The sequence below is a fragment of the Hyperolius riggenbachi genome, chromosome 6 (assembly GCF_040937935.1).
Source record: "Hyperolius riggenbachi isolate aHypRig1 chromosome 6, aHypRig1.pri, whole genome shotgun sequence".
Taxonomy (NCBI): Eukaryota; Metazoa; Chordata; class Amphibia; order Anura; family Hyperoliidae; genus Hyperolius; species Hyperolius riggenbachi.
This window is the reverse complement of record NC_090651.1, coordinates 103,649,710-103,668,561: the sequence shown is the minus strand read 5'-3', so window position 1 is coordinate 103,668,561 and position 18,852 is coordinate 103,649,710. Positions and strand designations below refer to the sequence as shown.

Below are 18,852 nucleotides of genomic sequence, written 5' to 3'. Positions count from 1 at the left end.
CGTTTTGGTAGGTTGCGCGTACCGTGACCACCCGTGCTGAGGTAGTTACCCTGCTCCTGGTTCTGTTACTGTTTGTGGATTGCGTTCATCTCTGCGAAGAGATAGCGAATCCTTCTGAGTCCTGTTCCCTGTGTTACTCCATTCCTAGTCAGCGTTCCTGCTTATGTCATATATCGGTTCATTGCCGATATATACATATGTTAGTCAGACGTTACAAATAGTTTCATTGATAGCTGTAATTGTAATACGCTAGGAAAACATACTTATTGTATATTTATCTGTGTTACGTTCATCTATCTTAATCCTGCTATTTTCTGACTATCCTGTCCTGTCTTTGTGAGGCACGCCATCGCCGCAGCGCATTGGCTGCCTCATTCCAGTCTGTCTGGTTTTGGACGCTTGCTGTCGCTAAGTAGCCGCTAGCTAGCAAGCGTTCATTCTGTCTACCTGTCCTGATCTCCTCAGTTCTGGTTTATGCGCTCAGCGCTACTTTGCGCTGAGACGTTATAACGAAAGCATTGTTTGTGGCTGTCGGATCTGCACCGGCTCTGTGCGCCACAATCTCCTATTGGAGTCAGTCCTCCCCTCCACTATACTAGGGATAGCCTGTTTCCTTGTGCTAGTGTGTGTACCTCCTCCACGCCAGCTCATGCGTTGCATGCTGACTGTGGAGAATACACCACAAAGCCTAACAGAATGTCAGATTTTTTCTCGTCTGCTTTTTTTGTGTTGTTCCAGTATCACCAAAACATAAAAATTAGGTAATACCAAAGCAATTGTGATTACAATTTTCTGGGATAAGCGGTGTGTTTTCTGACGTAAATGCAAGAGGTGTAAGCAGGGCCGGATTTGTACTTCTTACCGCCCAATGCCGACTATTACCAGCCGCCCCAACCAAAACCGTATCCTACCACCTCTCTCCACACACACACACCCACCCAAACATTTTTGGGCCGCTGGTGTCCTCTATTGCGGCTAGTGCCGAGGTCTCCATGGCAATATGAAGTGAATCAATCACGTCTCACGGGGAACTGGTTAATCAACAGGTGATGGGCGTGGTGGGAGCCACCCACCACACACACATTGTCAAAAGTGGCTCACAATTGGACATTGGGTGGGGTCAGCAACACGTAAAAGTGAGTCCTGTACCCACTGCTGTTTTCAGGGTAACAGCGCTGGCCAATCAATATTTAAGAAATGGGTACTGTGAGAGGCTGCCTTCTGTATTCTGTACTATTTGCTGGTGCTGCCCCTGGTCCTTTCATCCCCCACGCCAAGTGCGTGAGACCCGGCCTTCTGTAACTGTCTGCAGCTGCTGCTATGTCATTGGACAAGGCCTGGCTTTTTGCTAGTCACACACTGTTCACAAATGTTTGGTTAACAGACTGCAGCTGCCTGTAGCACAGCACAGGCAGATGCCAGCTGGTACTAATAGTGCAGTTATCCTGACCCCTTTCATTTGTTTGGACACTTGGAAATAATGCCCTGCAAATAATGCCCACTGTCTGCAGGCCGCCCCTTGTTTATCTGGTGCCCTAGGCCATGGCCTTTCTGGCCTTGCCAGAAATCCGGCCATGGGTGTAAGGGCTGTATATCATGTTATGGAGAATGTAGCAGGACGACAGAGGTGTTCACTTGCTTAACTTTATAATACCCAGGAGTTCTTGTGGGCAGCTCTTGCCAATAAAGTGCACTAGATGTGTAAGTAGCAGCTAGTGGGAGATTAAGCTCACTTTTCTATACACAAAACTGGCATACCTGCCGTACACAAACTAGGATTGTTCTCCCTATGCTATTGCTCATGTTTTTTCCGCTGTAGTTATACACATACTCCCATTCAGCACGTGGGCAGCACGGTGGCGTAGTGGTTAGCTCTCTCGCCTTGCAGCGCTGGGTCCCTGGTTCGAATCCCAGCCAAGGCACTATCTGCAAAGAGTTTTTATGTTCTCTCCGTGTCTGCGTGGGTTTCCTCCGGGCACTCCGGTTTCCTCCCACATTCCAAAAAACATACAGATAAGTTAATTGGCTACCTCTAAAAAATTGGCCCTAGACTACAGTACTTACACTACATAATATAGACATATGGCAATGGTAGGGATTAGATTGTGAGCTCCTTTGAGGGACAGTTAGTGACAAGATATATATATACTGTACAGCGCTGCGTAATATGTCGGCGCTATATAAATACTAAATAATAATAATTCCAATATTTTTCTTCTATGTTTATTTGTATTACTCATTGTGTCCAGGCATCTAAAAAAAATTACAAAGTGGGAAAGACCATAGCAGGTTGGCACTACAGCTTATTTGTATACTGAACCAACGAGCACACTGAAACAAAATGACATTTACTTATTACTTACTCGGGGCTTTCTTCAGCCCTTTGCAGCAGCTCCGCTCCCAGCTGCTGGCCCGAGGTCTCTGCTGGTTCAGAGGCCTAGTCACAATGAGGGTTTTGGTTGCATTTGTCATTTGCGATTTTTGCACACTATTACTGCCACGGACCCAATTGAGCATGTGGGCACGAGATTTTTCAGCATTTCTGATTGATACATGTGACCGAGCTTGGGCAAGCTGTTGGCGGCACGGATTTTCATCAGATTCGATAATAATTATTGAATCTGATGGTTGATTGGACGCCAAGTCTACTGATGTATGCCCACCTTTAGCTAGAGCAGTGTACATTCCAGGGTGACAGACGAACTGATAACACAATAGCAGCATAGGGGGCGATATACAGGCTGGGAACGCAAACAATCACTCGCGTTCCCATGCCTGTCGGCCGGTGACGGCGAAACCGGAAGTGCTCGCCGGCGGGTCCTGGAGCGTCAGAGCGGGGCTGCGAGGGCACCGATCGGCTGCAGGGGGCTGAGGGAAGCCCCAAGTGAGTTAATCTCATTTTTCCCCCCGGCTTTAGGTTCACTTTAAACAACACCAGTTGCTTGTCAGTCCTGCTGCTCTCTTTGGCTGCAGCAGTGGCTGAATCATACACCTGAAACAAGCTTGCAGCTAATCCAGTCTGACTTCAGTCAGAGCACCTGCTCTGCATGCTTGTTGAGCGGCTGTGGCTAAAAGTATTAGAGACACAAGATCAGCAGGGCTGCCAGGCAACTCGTATTATTTGAAAAGCAAAAATCCATATCCTTCTCAGTTTAGGTTCCCTTTAAGGGGGCAGAGCCCGCTGGTAATTAAGTGGTTAAAGAACTGGTCAGACGGCATGGCACATTTCTTACATACATACAAGAACAACTGATATTGGTATTGTATAGAGTTTGGATCTGTTAATGCTATGGATCAGTTAAAAATTATCTTTACATTCAAATGTTCTGTGGAAAAGAAAAACAATGAATCACTAAACTGTTGCGCTGCTTATGGGTACCTTAAAAATACACGGCCAGTAAATGTATGCCCTCGCATCACGGGTATGTACTGAAATTATGTTAATTTACAGTGTAGCAGCAGGAAAGGTGGCGTAAACAGGTACATGAAAAAAGGCACCTGAAAAAAATAAAAAAAACAAAGAGTGCAGGAAATTGCAGCTAGTAGAACATCGTTAAAATTAGCAATATTTTACTACTGAATTTTGATAGTAAAATAAGGGTAACCTTGATATTCTACCAATGACTTAACCTAACCCTACTATCACACAGAACCATCCCTCTACCTATGCCTAACCCTTAACCCCCCCCCCCCCCCCCTCTCTTGTCTTCTTATCCTTAACCACTACTCCCCGGTGGCATCTAACGGTGGTGCCTAAACCTTAATCTCCCCTCCATCGAAAAGCCTCCTTTTGCAGCAATGAGCGTAAAGTTAGACACAGTGAGGCGGCTGATAAAATAGCGGGCATCAAGTCTCCCTGCAATACAAATTGCAGCTTTGCATTGCGGGCACAGGCTGGCCTCTCTGGTTCCAAATTTCCTCTCGTTGCCGTAAGTTGCAGCTTTTATAATGGGGGCCCATGGTGACACCCCTTTTTCCTGCTTTGGGAGTAAACCGCTATTGAGACAATCTAGCACAGAGAGGGCATGAGGAGGTCCACAAAGAAGCCACAGTGAAGGCAACAAGCAGCCTCGTTACAACTTTAAAGCATAATATCCAATCCATACAATGTAACAATGTTTTTGTTTTTTGTAAAGGCAGGACTTTAAACATTGTTGCTATAGACAGCTATGACATTGCTACATGCTAGAAATTTACTCACCAAACCAGACCAGAAAAGGAAAAATAAAACCAGCCATGGGATATCTGTACATTTCCTGTACAGTGACGGCCTCCATTGTCTGTGACTGGGAGCTTCACCTGATACCTGGAACAGAGGATTCAACTGGTGAGAACAGCCAATAGTGAGGTTTGGTTGCAGAATACAACAATGACATTTCCATACGCAGGAAAGTAGTGAGAGCATAGCAGCCTTCATTCATCAGTGTCCATGGTAAGAATTGTCTCTGCTACCCACTCCAACCAATTAGGACCCCCGAACGGCATTTGGCAGTCTGAATGATGCATCAGTAAATTGGACGTTGTTAAAGGGGATTGTAGCATCCAAAGACAAAAGAATGCTCAAACAATAGTGAACCAAAAATGTATGCAAACCTACTTTTTTTCTAAAATGGGTCCCTCTTTGGCCCCCATTTTTTACCTGGTCTGGTTGCCTTTACCTAACTGCAGGAACTGTGCAATGCCCGTGGGATTGTAGAAAGTTTTCTTTTACTATAATAACAAGCTTATTTCAGCATGCAAATTGCAGAAAGCTTCCTATTTTGGATAAGATAAGGATACTCTGATCAGAAGGTAATTGAATCCCTCTTCCCTTTGACAAGTTTACACAGTGATTTAAACCTGTTGTCTAGGTGATGTTTGCTGTGGGAGGGACAGTAAGCTGCGACAGTAGTGAGGGAAAATTAACACTGAGCGGAGTAAAAAACTGAAAAGGAGGGGGGGGGGGTTTGGAATCAGAAGTGATGTCACTTTTGACAACACAGAAAAACATTAAAAAAAAGGAATCCAACAGAAGACAATATTTTCTTTTTTTTCAAATTACATTTCTCCTGAATCTGATAGTAAACACTACAATTAACAGGATTGGTCAGCTAAATAAGTAATGTATAATTGTATTTTTTCCCCCAGTTCATATAGAGTTTCATTCCACTTTGATAGGCCCCTATATGGACAGTACACAACCTCACCAGATTACATATCTGTGATATTTTGTAGACGTTTTGTACAATATTGTTCCCAAAACATTAATGTGCCAAAAATACATATGTCAGAAGGAGCTAAAGAAGTCAGACGGGGCAGTCACCAGCTGAGTAAGAAGTCATATACTGACCAGTAGAGAAGATTGCCTGGAGCATCACATCTCAGGTTTGGTTTTTTGTTGTTGTTTTTTGTTGTTTTTTTTATAAACTTCAAAATATTAAAGAGACTAACAAAATGTTCAGCCTTATTTCTTCTATCCTATAAGTTCCTAAACATGTTCTAATGTGGTCTGTCTTACTGCAGCCTTTCATAGTTGCATAGTGGCTGTATTATCTCTGTTATATAATCTAATCTTCTTTCCTCTGACGGCTTTGTCGGGCTCAGGCACTCAGGCAGGGATGTGCTGCTCTACTTGTGATAGGATATAAGCTATACACACCCTCTCCACGCCCCCTGCAGGCTCTGTGCTAGTCACAGACTGAGCTCCTCTCAGCCTATCACATGCCATGTCTTTTGTTTGTAAACACTGCCTAAAACTGGCAATTACAAGCCAGGATTGCAGCAGGGAGTGGCAGAAACAGCACAGAGGGGCCCAGGAGAACATCATGAATAGAATGGTATGCTTTTTATTGTAAGAATTTTAGAGTACAGATTCTCTTTAAAAAAAAAAAAATCAGCATGCAATATAATAGACAGGTACACTTACATTTGACCCAAGCACAGACAAGAAAATGGTCTTGAGAAAGCCCTAACTAAAGCGACACATCGACCAACCTCTCCTCTTACACTTCCTTGTCTGTGCCTGTGTTACATATAAATGTACCGGTCTTTTCTTATTTCATGCAGTTTTATTTTACTATTTGGAAAATAATAAAGAGGAAGTTTATTAAAAAAAAAAAAGAAGAACCCGGATGTCATGCTCGGATGAAGATTGCCCATCTTCTCTACTGGTCACTTTAAAGGTGGACACACATGATACAATAAAATGATCAGATTTTATGGCAATTCGATAAAAAGATCAGATTTTCCGAAAATCAAAACCTTTTTTTTCATTCGAGCAAGAAATCTGATTGGATTTCCCATTTTTATTCGATAAAAGTCTATCGGGAGTGCTGGATTTCTCTGATTAATTTTTATGAAAATTGAATGGTGTAGGGTAGATTGTCAGTTTCCTTATGGTGCCCATACATGGTGCAATTTTTTTCATCCAATCTTACCATTTCTATGTAGTATAAGGGTAAATTAAGTAAATATACTGAAAGGATAATTTAGGCAGTTACCTTATATTACATAGAAATGGTAAGATTGGGTGAAAAAAAAAATTGTACCATGTATGTGCACCATATTATATGCTTCCATGCACTTTTCTCAGAGTTTTCAATCATCTTTTTCATAATTGTGTAAAAATTGAACACAGGTGTGTGGTACATTAGTCAGATTTTTTAAATGTTACAATCAGTCAGAAAAAGTTGATTGCAATTATTCAATTGAAAACATATTTTAAAAAATTGTATGGTGTGTGGCCACCTTAAGAAGTAGTTCTTTATCTGTCTAAACTATACAGTTTATAGCTTACAGCCAGATATCTGGGAATGAATCCCGGAGCGATGACCCGGTCACTGCACTGCCTGAGTAAAAATATTTGAAGCTTGTGGATTGATTGTCTGTTCTTGCTCTCTCCTTGCTGTAGGATTAGGAAAACAAAATGTGAAAACTTAAACACGGCTCTGCCTGCTTAAATAAATAAGGCCGTGTACGAGGGTGTGAGGCAAAAACTGCCATTGAGTTTTTATTTATTTTGGGCACTTCCTGTGGATACTCCACACTCACCACATCATAGAGAGCGCAGTACTGTGAATAGACAATGGTCATTGCACAATAACCCAGCATAGTAATTCTACAACTGCAGTGCTCCATGCAAAGCTCACACAGTGAAACCCCAAACAGCACACAGAATTCCAGCAAACAGGTAGATAAGGAAACATTTCTATGTTTACCAGATTAAAAAACCAGATTACCTGTTTAAACAGAGCCTATCAGCACAATATAGCAATAGTCTACAGGGAATACATAGAATGAAAGAAGTGGTAGGTCACTGCTTATGCTGAGTGGATATGGCCATTTTCATTTCGACCTTATTTTCACAAAAGCATCACATTTTAGCAGGGCTGTGGAGTCGGAGTCGAGGCAATTTTGGGCACCCGGAGTCGGAGTTGGAGTCGTGGTTTAAGAAACTGAGGAGTCGAGAGTAGGAGTCGCATGATTTTTGTACAAAATCCACAGCCCTGTTAAATATTAGACTAAGGAGTCGGAGTCGAGGAGTCAGAGTCTGAGCAATTTGGGTACCCGGAGTCGGAGTCTTGGTTTCAGAAACTGAGGAGTCGGAGTCGGAAGATTTTTGTACCGACTCCACATCCCTGCATTTTAGTACAATAAGAATTAGAATATACGCTACATGGTAAAACACATTTTTGCCAAATCACATGGGCATGAGAAAACTCAATTATGCCAATTACATTCAAATCTATGAGCTTGAGAAAACACATTCTCACACAGATTAGTACAGTATATGAGTAAAAATATAGCCCATAGTTACTAGGGCTGAGGAGCCGGAGCAATATTTGGGTACCTGAAGTCGGAGTCAGTGGTATCATAAACTGAGGAGTCAGGTTCAGATGATTTTTGTTCCGATTCTATAGCCCTGATAGGGCTGTGAAGTTGGAGAAAATTTTTGGGTACCTGGAGTCAGTGGTTTCATAAACTAAGAAGTTGGATGATTTTTGTACCAACTCCACAGCCTTGGCAATAAAAATGTCAGTTAAATATATCATATAGGAGACACACACTGTGATATTTGAGAAGTGAAATTAAGTTTATTGGATTCACAGAAAGTGCACAATAATTGTTTAAATAAAATAAGGCAGGTGCATAAATTTGGGCACTGTTGACATTTTACTGATTCCAAAACCTTTAGAACTAATTATTTGAACTCAAATTGGCTTGGTAAGCTCAGTGACCCCTGACCTACATACACAGGTGAATCCAATTATGAGAAAGGGTATTTAAGGGGTCAATTGTAAGTTTTCCTCCTCTTTTAATTTTCTCTGAAGAGTAGCAACATGGGGGTCTCAAAACAACTCTCAAATGACCTGAAGACAAAGATTGTTCACCATCATGGTTTAGGGGAAGTATACAGAAAGCTGTCTCTGATATTTCAGCCGTCTGTTTCCACAGTTAGGAACATATTAAGGAAATGGAAGACCACAGGCTCAGTTCAAGTTAAGGTTCGAAGTGGCAGACCAAGAAAAATTTCGGATAGACAAAAGCGACAAATGATGAGAACAGTCAGAGTCAACCCACAGACCAGCACCAAAGACCTGCAACATCATCTTGCTTTAGATGGAGTCACTGTGCATCGCTCAACCATTCTGCGCACTTTACACAAGGAGATGCTGTATGCAAGAGTGATGCAGAGGAAGCCTTTTCTCTGCCCACAGCACATACAGAGCCACTTGAGGTATGCTAAAGCACATTTGGATAAGCCAGCTTCATTTTTCAATAAGGTGCTGTGGACTGATGAAACTAAAATTTAGTTATTTGGGCATAACAAGGGGCATTATGAATGGAGGAAAAAGAGCACAGCATTCCAAGAAAAACACCTGCTACATACAGTAAAATATGGTGGTGGTACCATCATGCTGTGGGGCTGGGTGGCTAGTGCAGGGACTGGGAATCTTGTCAAAGTTGAGGGACACATGGATTCAACTCAGTATCAGCAGATTCTGGAGACCACTGTCCTGGAATTAGTGAAAAAGTTAAAGCTGCGCCGGGGCTGGATCTTTCACAAAGACAACGACCCTAAATAGTGCTCAAAATCCAGTAAGGCATTCATGCAGAGGTATATGTTGCTCTACCATTGGCAAGTCCAAGGTGCAAAATGCAGGGAGTTCCTGATTTGTGAATGCCTGCCACTACGAACCTCCAACCGTCCGCAATGTCGGGGACTCCCTGTACTGTGCCCATGCAAAGGAGGACACAGGGGGACAAACGGAGGACACAAATGGGCATAAAGGAGAACACAAGAAGAGCAGAGGTGGATACATGGGGAATGCAGGAGCTCACAAGGTGGACAGAGGAAGACACAGGGAGACAAGTGGTACAAGGGGGCATGAGGTACAAAGGGGGCATAATTCACAAGATACTCCTTCACCATGGATGCTCCAGTTTTAGTATATATTTTTTTCCCCTGGTTTTTGTCCTCTAAACCGATGTGTGTTATATGGTCAGGAGCAGTGTTCTCCCCAGGCTCTTTCAGCCGGGTGCTCCACCCGGCTAGTTTTGGTGAGCACCCGGCTGTCATCAGCTCACCTCCTCCTGTGCTGTAAGCAGAGTTGCGCACCGGCGCTGCATTCTCTCATATTGCCCCACCCGGCTACTTTTTCATGCCACCTGGCTGGAAAAAAATTCTGGGGAGAACACCGAGGAGTGTATTATAGTCCAAAAAATATGGTATTTTATTTGGGCATTATTCCTTCTGACAGTGTTAAGAGCAATGGCTATGTGACCCTAGTCATGATTACACTTTCTACCCCATCATTTAACTACAGTGTTCTCCCCAGGCTTAATTTGGTGGGCGGGCCGCCCGGGTGTTTTGAAACCCCGCCCGCCTGTTGGTATGCACTTGCGTAGCTAGCAAATGTCACTGCTGTAATCTGCAGGCAGGAGCGCTCGGCTGGGGCACGGAAGCAAAAGCCATCGCAAGCAAAAGCCATCGCTTTGCAGTGCAGGAGCGCTCCTCTGCCTGGGTGACCTCACCTTCCTAGTGGAGCTGTGATTGGCTGGGCGGGTTGTAAGGGGCGGGACTTGGGCAGCACGATAAGACAGAACAGCAGCCGTCCGCATACACATGCTGGCAGGCTAATGCTGTGTGACTTGAGGCTGGGGAGAGAGCCTGGGGCTGCAGGCAGACTCTCACTCCCCAGCAAATATGGACAATTGTTTCCTCTGCCCTGGGCTGGCTGCATGAATGTCAGCAGCCAGTCCCATCCTCTCCAGGCAGCTCCGAGGCGAGTCACATGTGATCGGGCAGTGCAGGGCACGGAGTTCTGCCGCCCCGCCCCCTTTTTCCCCGGCTGCTTGACTTCAACACACACGCTCTTCTGATGTGGTGGGAGAAGTTGTAAACTCTGCAGATAAGTAATGATCTCCCTTCCACTGGATGAGGTCTCTGCTATTGTCCTCCAACCAGCAGGAGCACGTTTTATCTGATTTTTCAGCTTGTGAGAGGGCAGGGAGCTGTCAAGCTAGGGGACTGATAAAACAAACATGACTGCATTGACCTGCAATTTAGATTAGCTGACTTGGAGGGGATGGAGGCTGCTGCTGACTCGTTTCTGTCTCAATCCCGTATTATTATTATTATTTGGTATTTATATAGCACAAACATCTTCTGCAGTGCTGTACAGAGTATATTGTCTTGTCATTTAACTGTCCCTCAGAGGGGCTCACAATCTAATTCCTACCATAGTCATATGTCATATGTATGTATCATGTAGTGTATGTTTTGTAGTCTAGGGCCAATTTAGGGGGGGCCAATTAACTTATCTGTGTGGTTTTAGGATGTGGGAGGAAACCGGAGTGCCCGGAGGAAACCCACACAGACACTGAGAGAACATACAAACTTGTAGATGGTGCCCTGGCTGGCATTCAAACGGGGGACCCAGCGCTGCAAGGAAAGAGTGCTAACCACTACGTCACCATGATGCCCAAACCAGTCTCCCCATGAAATGCAACTGTAACACCCATTTGTAGTGCTCTTCCCAAGCTCTTTAAGACAGTTGTTTCACCTGGCTAATTTTGAGGAGCACCTGGCTCAACTCCTCATTCTCCTCCTTATACTGTAAGGGGGAAAAAAATCCCCCCCCCCCCTCGCAACTCGCACACCACCCGGCTACTCTTTCATGCCACCCGGCTGGAAAAAAATTCTGGGGAGAACACTGAACTACGTATGCCTGTTTCCTGTTGTGACCCCACCCCCTCAAAGCTAACCTTATGCTGGGCATACACGGTTCATTTCTGCCGCTCGATCGTCTTTGCCGCTCGATTCTGCAGTCGATTCTCTTATCTTCCGCTTCTTTATCCATTCACTTTTATCAGGAATCGAGCTGCAAAATGATCGAACCGGAGATCGGACATGTTGAAAATTATCTATCTAACCATCTATCTGCCTCAAAAACGAACCGTGTATTCCCAGCATTAAACATGCCCCTTAATTTAACTGCTTCTTGACAGAAAACCCTAAAACTCCAATGTTAAAACCATTATTGACAAAATCCTTTTCTTGATTCTAACCAGTAACTGATAAAAACCACCCTTATCCTATCCCCTACCCAATACTCACCTTTTATTGATTTCACCCACTACGCCGAACCCACACACCAAAGAATGACACACACACACACACATTACCGTATTTTTCGGACTATAAGACGATCCGGACTATAAGATGCACCCGGGTTTTGAGGGAAAAAAAAATTAAACCTAGGTGCATCTATAGTGCAGGGTCATCTTATGGACCTTTCCCCTCGGATTTGTCTATCAGATGAGGGCAAATCATACTGCAAAATTTCTTAGGAAAGTTATTTGCCTGCTATGAGGTTCTCACCCTTCTCCTCCGCGTCTCTTGTCTTGGAATAGCTTCTTTGCCGTGTGTGGCAGACAACATCCAGTGGCCACTGATTGGCTGGTATTCGGCTGCTTATCCTGCTTGAGCCCTTGTCAGCTGCTTACTACAGCTTGTCACTGTGGGCTGGAGTTGGGTGTGCATTCACTCTGCCCCACACTCCTGAAGCTTTTGCAGCCCCCAGCAGCGCCTGCTCTGTGGGACAGAGTCAGGGATAAGCGAGGCTGCCATGCTGCTTCCAGCTCTGCCTGTTGCAGGAGCGCCATAGCGTGATTGCGGGGCGAGCCCTGTATTTTGATTGGCGCTGTCACTGGAGCCCCAATAGCATCTTGGGCGGGCTCAACAAAGCCTGCTAGTCCGGTGCTGAGCACTGTATTGTGTTTGGCGCTGCCCTGTGCCAATCACTGGAGCCCCGACAGCACCTCGGGCGGGCACAACAAAGCCTGTGTGATTGCGATGCGAGTGCTGTATTGTGATTGGCGCTGTCCTGCGTCAATCACTGGAGCCCCGACAGCACCTCGGGGGCGGACACAACAAAGCCTGTGTGATTGCGGGGCGAGTGCTGTACTGTGATTGGCGCTGCCCTGCGCCAATCACTGGAGCCCCGACAGCACCTCGGGTGGGTCAAGCGTCTATTTTGCTATTGGCCAGGGGGAGCGATCATGGTTGGCGCTTATGGACTAGACGGAGACTTGGATTGTCACCGGCTATATAAGGGCTTCCCTGCACATTACACTGGCATACATTCGGACTATAAGACGCAGGGACTTTTTCTCCCCACTTTTAGGGGAGAAAAGGTGTGTCTTATAGTCCGAAAAATACGGTAAATCCTGGAGGCAACTCATGGTTTTCATTATATTACTGCTGAAACTAGTACAGTACCTAAATTAGAGGAACTGTAGTGAAAATAACATAAGAAATAAAATTGCTTATTTTTTACAATATTCATTTATAAATTATTTAGTCAGTGTTTGTCCATTGTAAAATATTTCCTTATCCAGATCTACTTTATTAAATTTTCGCAGGTGGCTCCATCTTTAGCCCTGTCAGTTGATCTCTGTGGAATGTGTTTACTGAGAGTTCCAAAGCCAGTATAAAATATACCTGGTCTCCCATATTGCACTGGGAGGAGAATTCTGCATGGCTTTTTCTGGTTGAACTCGATGGACGTATGTCTTTTTTTCAACCCAAATAACTATGTAACTCTGTAAACAGACTATGCTAAGCATCACTGATAGGGAGGGTCTACATAGCAATATACAGCAATACATAGATATAGGAATTGTTTCTGAAGCTGAAAACAGGAACATTAACACAATAGTGTGTATCCTAAATAAATTACTGAATTCTACTACGTCCCTACAGTGCCTCTTTAACTTCCAATGGCTGACAACCCCGTCAAGCACCAGCATCAACTATAGGACAGCCAAATACAGTACTAGCATGTCCAGGAGCAGGAGAGCTCAGCTGATAAATGGTAAGTACAGTAGAATCTCATGATAGTAAACTGTGACATAGTATAGTAAAACTCTGACTATAGTAAATTCAGTCCCCGGGTCCCGTCCATATACCTTGTAAAAATATGCAATGTATAAAGAATTCTGATATAGTAAGATTCTGATATAGTTAACTACTGTACTCAGCCAGGTCCCTTTAAGCTTACTAAAAGGGATTCTACTGTTAAGGCAAAAAGCAGTCAAGTGCGTGCAGGTGATAGGTGTTGAAAAATGGGAAGAGGAGCCAGGCTGATACAGGAGGGTACTGATAAGTGGCTGTACGGCAATATTGCAGGTGCTAGACTGAGGTATGGAGGATGTTGATAGGTGGTTAGTGGAGGTAAAGCTGTATTGAAAGTGCCAGGTGGGTAATGATGATAGGTGATAAGTGGAGGCAAGCCAGTATTGCAGGTGCTAGACTGAGGTATGCAGAATGTTGATATACAGTAAGTTGATGCAGGACAGTATTGCAGGTGCCTGGCGGGGACAGGAGGGAGCTAACAAATAGGAAATGGAGCAGGGTGAATCCTGACAAGTAAAAAGTAGAGGCGCAGCAGTATTGCAGGGGCCAGTCTGGGGCTGAACAGTGCTTAAGGGACCACTATAGCGAAAATGTTAATATTTAAAATACATGTAAACACAAACAAATGAGAAATATGTTTCTTCCAGAGTAAAATGAACCAGAATTGATTTTCCTGTGCTGCTGTCACTTACAGTAGGTAGTAGAAATCTGACAGAAGCGACAGGTTTTGGACTAGTCCATCTCCTCATGAGGGATTCTCAGCATGGCCTTTATTGTTTATAAAGACACACTCAGCAAAGGATTTATGGAAAGATGCTGCCCAGCTTCCCTTTTTGGACTGTTGGACAGAGCAACTGCCATTTACCAAGTGCTTTAGAAAATAAAGAAAACCCTGAGAATCCCCCATAAGGAGATGGGCTAATCTAAAACCTGTCGTTTCTCTCAGATTTCTAGTACCTGCTGTACGTGACAGCAACATAGGAAAAAAGTAATTTATGGCTCATTTTACTCTGAAGGAAACTGACTTCTCGTGTGTTTACGTGTATTTTAAATTTTAGCATTTTTGCAATATTGGTCCTTTAAAAGTGGACAAGTTGGAAGTGGATCATGGCAGTTTTGCAGATGCCAGGCTGGGCTAGAACAGTGCTAATAAGTGGACAATTAAGCCAGGTGAATCCTGGCAAGTGGGGAGTGGATCAGGGCAGTAATGCAGGTGCCAGGGCTGAGGCAGACCAGTGCTAATAATAAGTGGAAAATGCAGCCAGGAGAGTCCTGACAAGTGGACCAGGGCAGTTTTGCAGATGCCAGGCTAGACCAGTGCTAATAAGTGGGCAATGCAGCCAGGAGAGTCCTGGCAAGTGGGGAGTGGATCAGGGCAGTAATGCAGGTGCCAGGCGGGGGCAGAGCAGTGCTAATAATAAGTGTACAATACAGCCAGGAGAGTCCAGACAAGTGGATAGTGGAGACAGAGAAGTATGGCAGGTGCCAGGCGGGGGCAGAACAGTGCAAATAAGAAGTCCTGACTAGTGGGAAGTGGATCAGGGCAGTAATGCAGGTGCCAGGCTAGGGCAGAACAGTGCTAATAAGTGGACAATGCAGCCAGGAGAGTCCTGGCAAGTGGGGAGTGGATCAGGGCAGTAATGCAGGTGCCAGGCGGGGCAGAACAGTGCTAATAAGTGGACAATGCAGCCAGAAGAGTCCAGACAAGTGGATAGTGGAGACAAAGAAGTATGGCAGGTGCCAGGCTGGGGCAGACCAGTGCTCATAATAAGTCCTGACAAGTGGGAAGAGGATCAGGGCAGTCCCGCAGCGCCAGGAGGGTGTGTCGGCATGGAAGGGGTTATTGCAGTAAATCATAGGCGGTCACGTGTTACCTGGTACTCCCCGCAGCAAGCCATGCTCGGGGTGTCAGTAGCGGGGCATGCCGCCTCCTCGTCCTGTGCGGTGACAGCCCGGCTCGCTGGCTGCAGAGTCAGACTCTGGGGCACCTGCAGGAATGGGCAGTCCGGGAACGAGCAGTAAACTTGCTGGCAGAAGTTAGTGGGTGGAGCAGGCGGCGAGTCCCGGCCGGGCACGCGGTCACAGGGGTTCCGGGGTGACACCAGGGCGGACTCCCGGTTCTTCGGCCAGGTGAGGAGGAATTCCTATCTGTGCAGTGTGCACTGCTCTGTAGTGGTGCGCGCTCCCGACACAGTGACGTGCACCCGGGACCGCGCCTGTCTGCTGACACACGCTACAGACCTGTGCATGCCATGCATGGACACACTGAAGCGCGCATATCGCCCATGCTTGCGGACAGACCTCTATGGCTGCGGGGTTTCTGGGAAATACGTGCCTGCTGGGCTAATGCCAGGGTGTGCCCGGGGCGGCATTCTAGAACTCTGCAATAGTAAAGCCATTAACCCTTCTGTTGCTTGAGCCACACGTCTGGAAGTGTCCCTTGTTGCTGATTGCCATGATGATAGGTGGTCAGTCACAATCCTGCTACCCTTATTTTTATTGCAACTTTATATAAGGCAAACAGCTGAAACTTTGGTATTTCTTTCAGACAATACCAACACTTATGAAACCTAAAGGTGGCCACTAAAGATCCAATCTTTTCATCCAATTTTTATCCAATCTTACCATTTGTATGTAATATAAAGGACTGCCATTTGCAGCCCTCGATAGAATATTTTGTGGCCCTCGCCAGCAAAAGCTTACTTAAAGTTCGCTTCAGTGCTCCCAAGTAATCCGCCGCATCCCCACCGCTAAATGAGGGCTGCAGAGCCCCCAAATCGCCCGGGGGGACAATCTGCCCACATTTCCTGGAAGGGGCAGGGCTTTCAGCTTCAGCTCTGCCCCTCCTGACGTCAATCGCGGCGCATCGCTGCCTCTGCCTGCCTCTTTCTGTGAAGGAAGAGTGAGAGGGGCGGGCAGGGAGTCGAGCGGAAGATAAGCAGCGCCGGCGGGGACGAGCGGGGAATCGAATGCGGCGCACGCGCGGCGAGCGGGGGCACAGCGGGGACGCGTGTAGATGAGGCTTAAAGGTGGCCATACACTGGTCGATTTGCCATCAGATCGACCAATAGATAGATCTCTCTCTGATCTAATCTGATCAGAGAGGGATTGTATGGCTGCCTTCACTGCAAACACATTGTTTATGTGTTATCGGCGGGAAAATCTTTAGTGGCCACCTTGAGGGCCCATTTCCACTATCGCGAATTCAACTGTTGGGACTGTTTCCACTTGTCAGGATTCCTTTGCGTTTTTATGTGCAGAAAAAATTCGCATGGCAGAGCCATCAGAATTCGCATACAGCTATGCGAATCGCATACAATGTATTTAATAGGAAATTCGCATGAGGTTTGGGTATGCGAATTTTCATGCGAATTTGCATAGAAACAATGGAAAAACACCAGCACTGCCATGGTTAAATTCGCATACATCGTCATCCATGCAAATTCGCATGAAAATTCGCATAGACCCACATGCGAAATTGGCATCCGCATGCAAATTTTTACCGCGGCGATTTGCACCGCACAAGTGGAAATGCAGCCTTAATCTAATCTCTCTCCAGAGACGACCGATACTTACCTTTTTATACATACCTGGGGCTTACTCCAGCCCCATGGGCATGGATTGCTCCCACGCCGCCATCCTCTGCTGCCTGCAGCTCCAGTACCTTTAAAGTTAGTCTGAAGCAACTTTAAAAATAAACAAAAAACAGATACCTAAGAGGGAATGCTCTGGGTTCTACAGAGCCTTCCCGTTCTCCTGCTGGTGTGGTGAACATTTTTGTAACTTTATCATATTTTGCAGCCAGTTGCAATAATTTATTCTAAGGGCTTGTTCACACTAAGGGTGCTTTTTTTTTTTTTAAAACGCCAGCTATTTTTAAAATCGCCCCAAGGGCCCATTCACACTTGCTGATCGCAAAACGCTAGCGATTTTGCTAGCGTTTTGCTCTGGCTTTTTTTGGCGATTAACGCCCAAAAAATCACCATTCACATCTGGCAATTTTTTTAGCGATCGCGTTTGTTTTGCGCTTCTATAGCATTAAACGCGATTGCCGGAAAATGGTGCAGGCTACGCGTTTGTGTTTAGCGTTTTTGGGCGATTTGTGGCGATTAGCGCAAATTGCCCAAATGAGAACGGGCCCATAGACTTTTATTACCCTAGTGCTTTGACAAGCGGTAGCGTTTGAGCGTTTTGCCAAAATCGCCGGCAAAACGCTCAAGTGTGAATGGTCCCTAAAAGCACTCCCCTATGAGAGCGTTCACATATGAACGATTCCGATCCGCTCACCAAAGCGCTGCTTGTACCATTTTCGGGGAATTTGCCTCAATGGAAGGTGTAGGGAAATCGCAAAACGCTTGAAAATATTTTTCATTACAGCGGTGTCCTTGTTCCCCCACAGGCTCCTTTGTTTGAATCTCCTGCTGCGGGAGACTTCATCAGTCTGCGTACATGCGAGTGCTTGAGAGATGACGCTCGTGCATGCGCAGTATGGAGCGGCCAGTCCTCGAAAGCTCGAGTGTTTCCGAAGACTGCAGAAGTACACCCAACCCAGAAGAGAGCATTCCACATGGACTGCTAACGGGAGAGCCTGCGGGGGAATATGTAGAACAGGAATCACAATCTAATCCTACCATAGTCTAATGTCCTACCATATTACTATTATTATTATTATGGATTAATATAACACTAACATCTCTGCAGCACTTTACAGATCACATAGTCATGTCACTGCCTGCCCTCAGAGGAGCTCACAATCTAATCCCTACCATAGTTATTGTCTAATATTTTCACTATAGGATTGTTTTGGGAGAGACCAGTTGACTTATTATGATGTTTTCGGGATGAAGGAGAATATGAAGTGCCTGAATGAAATCTGGGGGAAAATAGAAACTCCATGCATATTTTGTCCTGGGTAATGTTCAAACCTAGGACTCAGCAGCACTATAATATAATAGAGCTATCCCCAATGTCTCTATTCCTATCACATCTATCTTCTAATGCATGACATCAATTCTGACCCTCTACCACCCTTCCACCCTCTATTCTACTTATCTTGTCTCACTTAAGCCGCATCTACACGCGTAGATGCGGCGGCGATGTTCCTTATCAATCGAGCTTCTGATGCGGCTCGATTGATAAGATCCGACAGGACGAATCTCCCCACCGCCGATTCCCTGCTCGCTCCCCGCGAGGGGACAATGGCAGGGAATCGAGCGGAAGATAAGCGGCGCCGGCGGGGACGAGCGGGGAATCGAATCCGGCGTGCAAGCGGGGACGCGGAAGAGGTGATCCGCCGGCTAATCGAGCCGCCGGATTGGAGCCTTATCTACCCGTGTAGATGAGGCTTTACACTACCAACACACTGTGCTTCTCTCCAGAATGGGTTATGAATCGCTAAACGTTTGTACCATCTCAGTATGTCAGTGCTTCAATGTCATTATATACCCATTCCA

At 45.5% G+C, this 18,852-nt stretch overlaps 1 protein-coding gene across 1 annotated transcript in view; it reads right to left on the bottom strand.

The window, feature by feature from the left end:
• Positions 1 to 15,583, bottom strand: part of SLC44A3 (solute carrier family 44 member 3) — a 128,052-nt gene extending 112,469 nt beyond the window's left edge. Inside the window, exons 1-2 of the mRNA XM_068242585.1 lie at positions 15,274 to 15,583; positions 4,202 to 4,306 (exon numbers count right to left, since the gene is read on the bottom strand). Coding sequence (XP_068098686.1) covers positions 4,202 to 4,306; positions 15,274 to 15,297 — 129 coding nt within the window. The 5' untranslated portion in view covers positions 15,298 to 15,583. The remainder of the gene's footprint in view (positions 1 to 4,201; positions 4,307 to 15,273) is intronic.
• Positions 15,584 to 18,852: the final 3,269 nt, after the last annotated feature.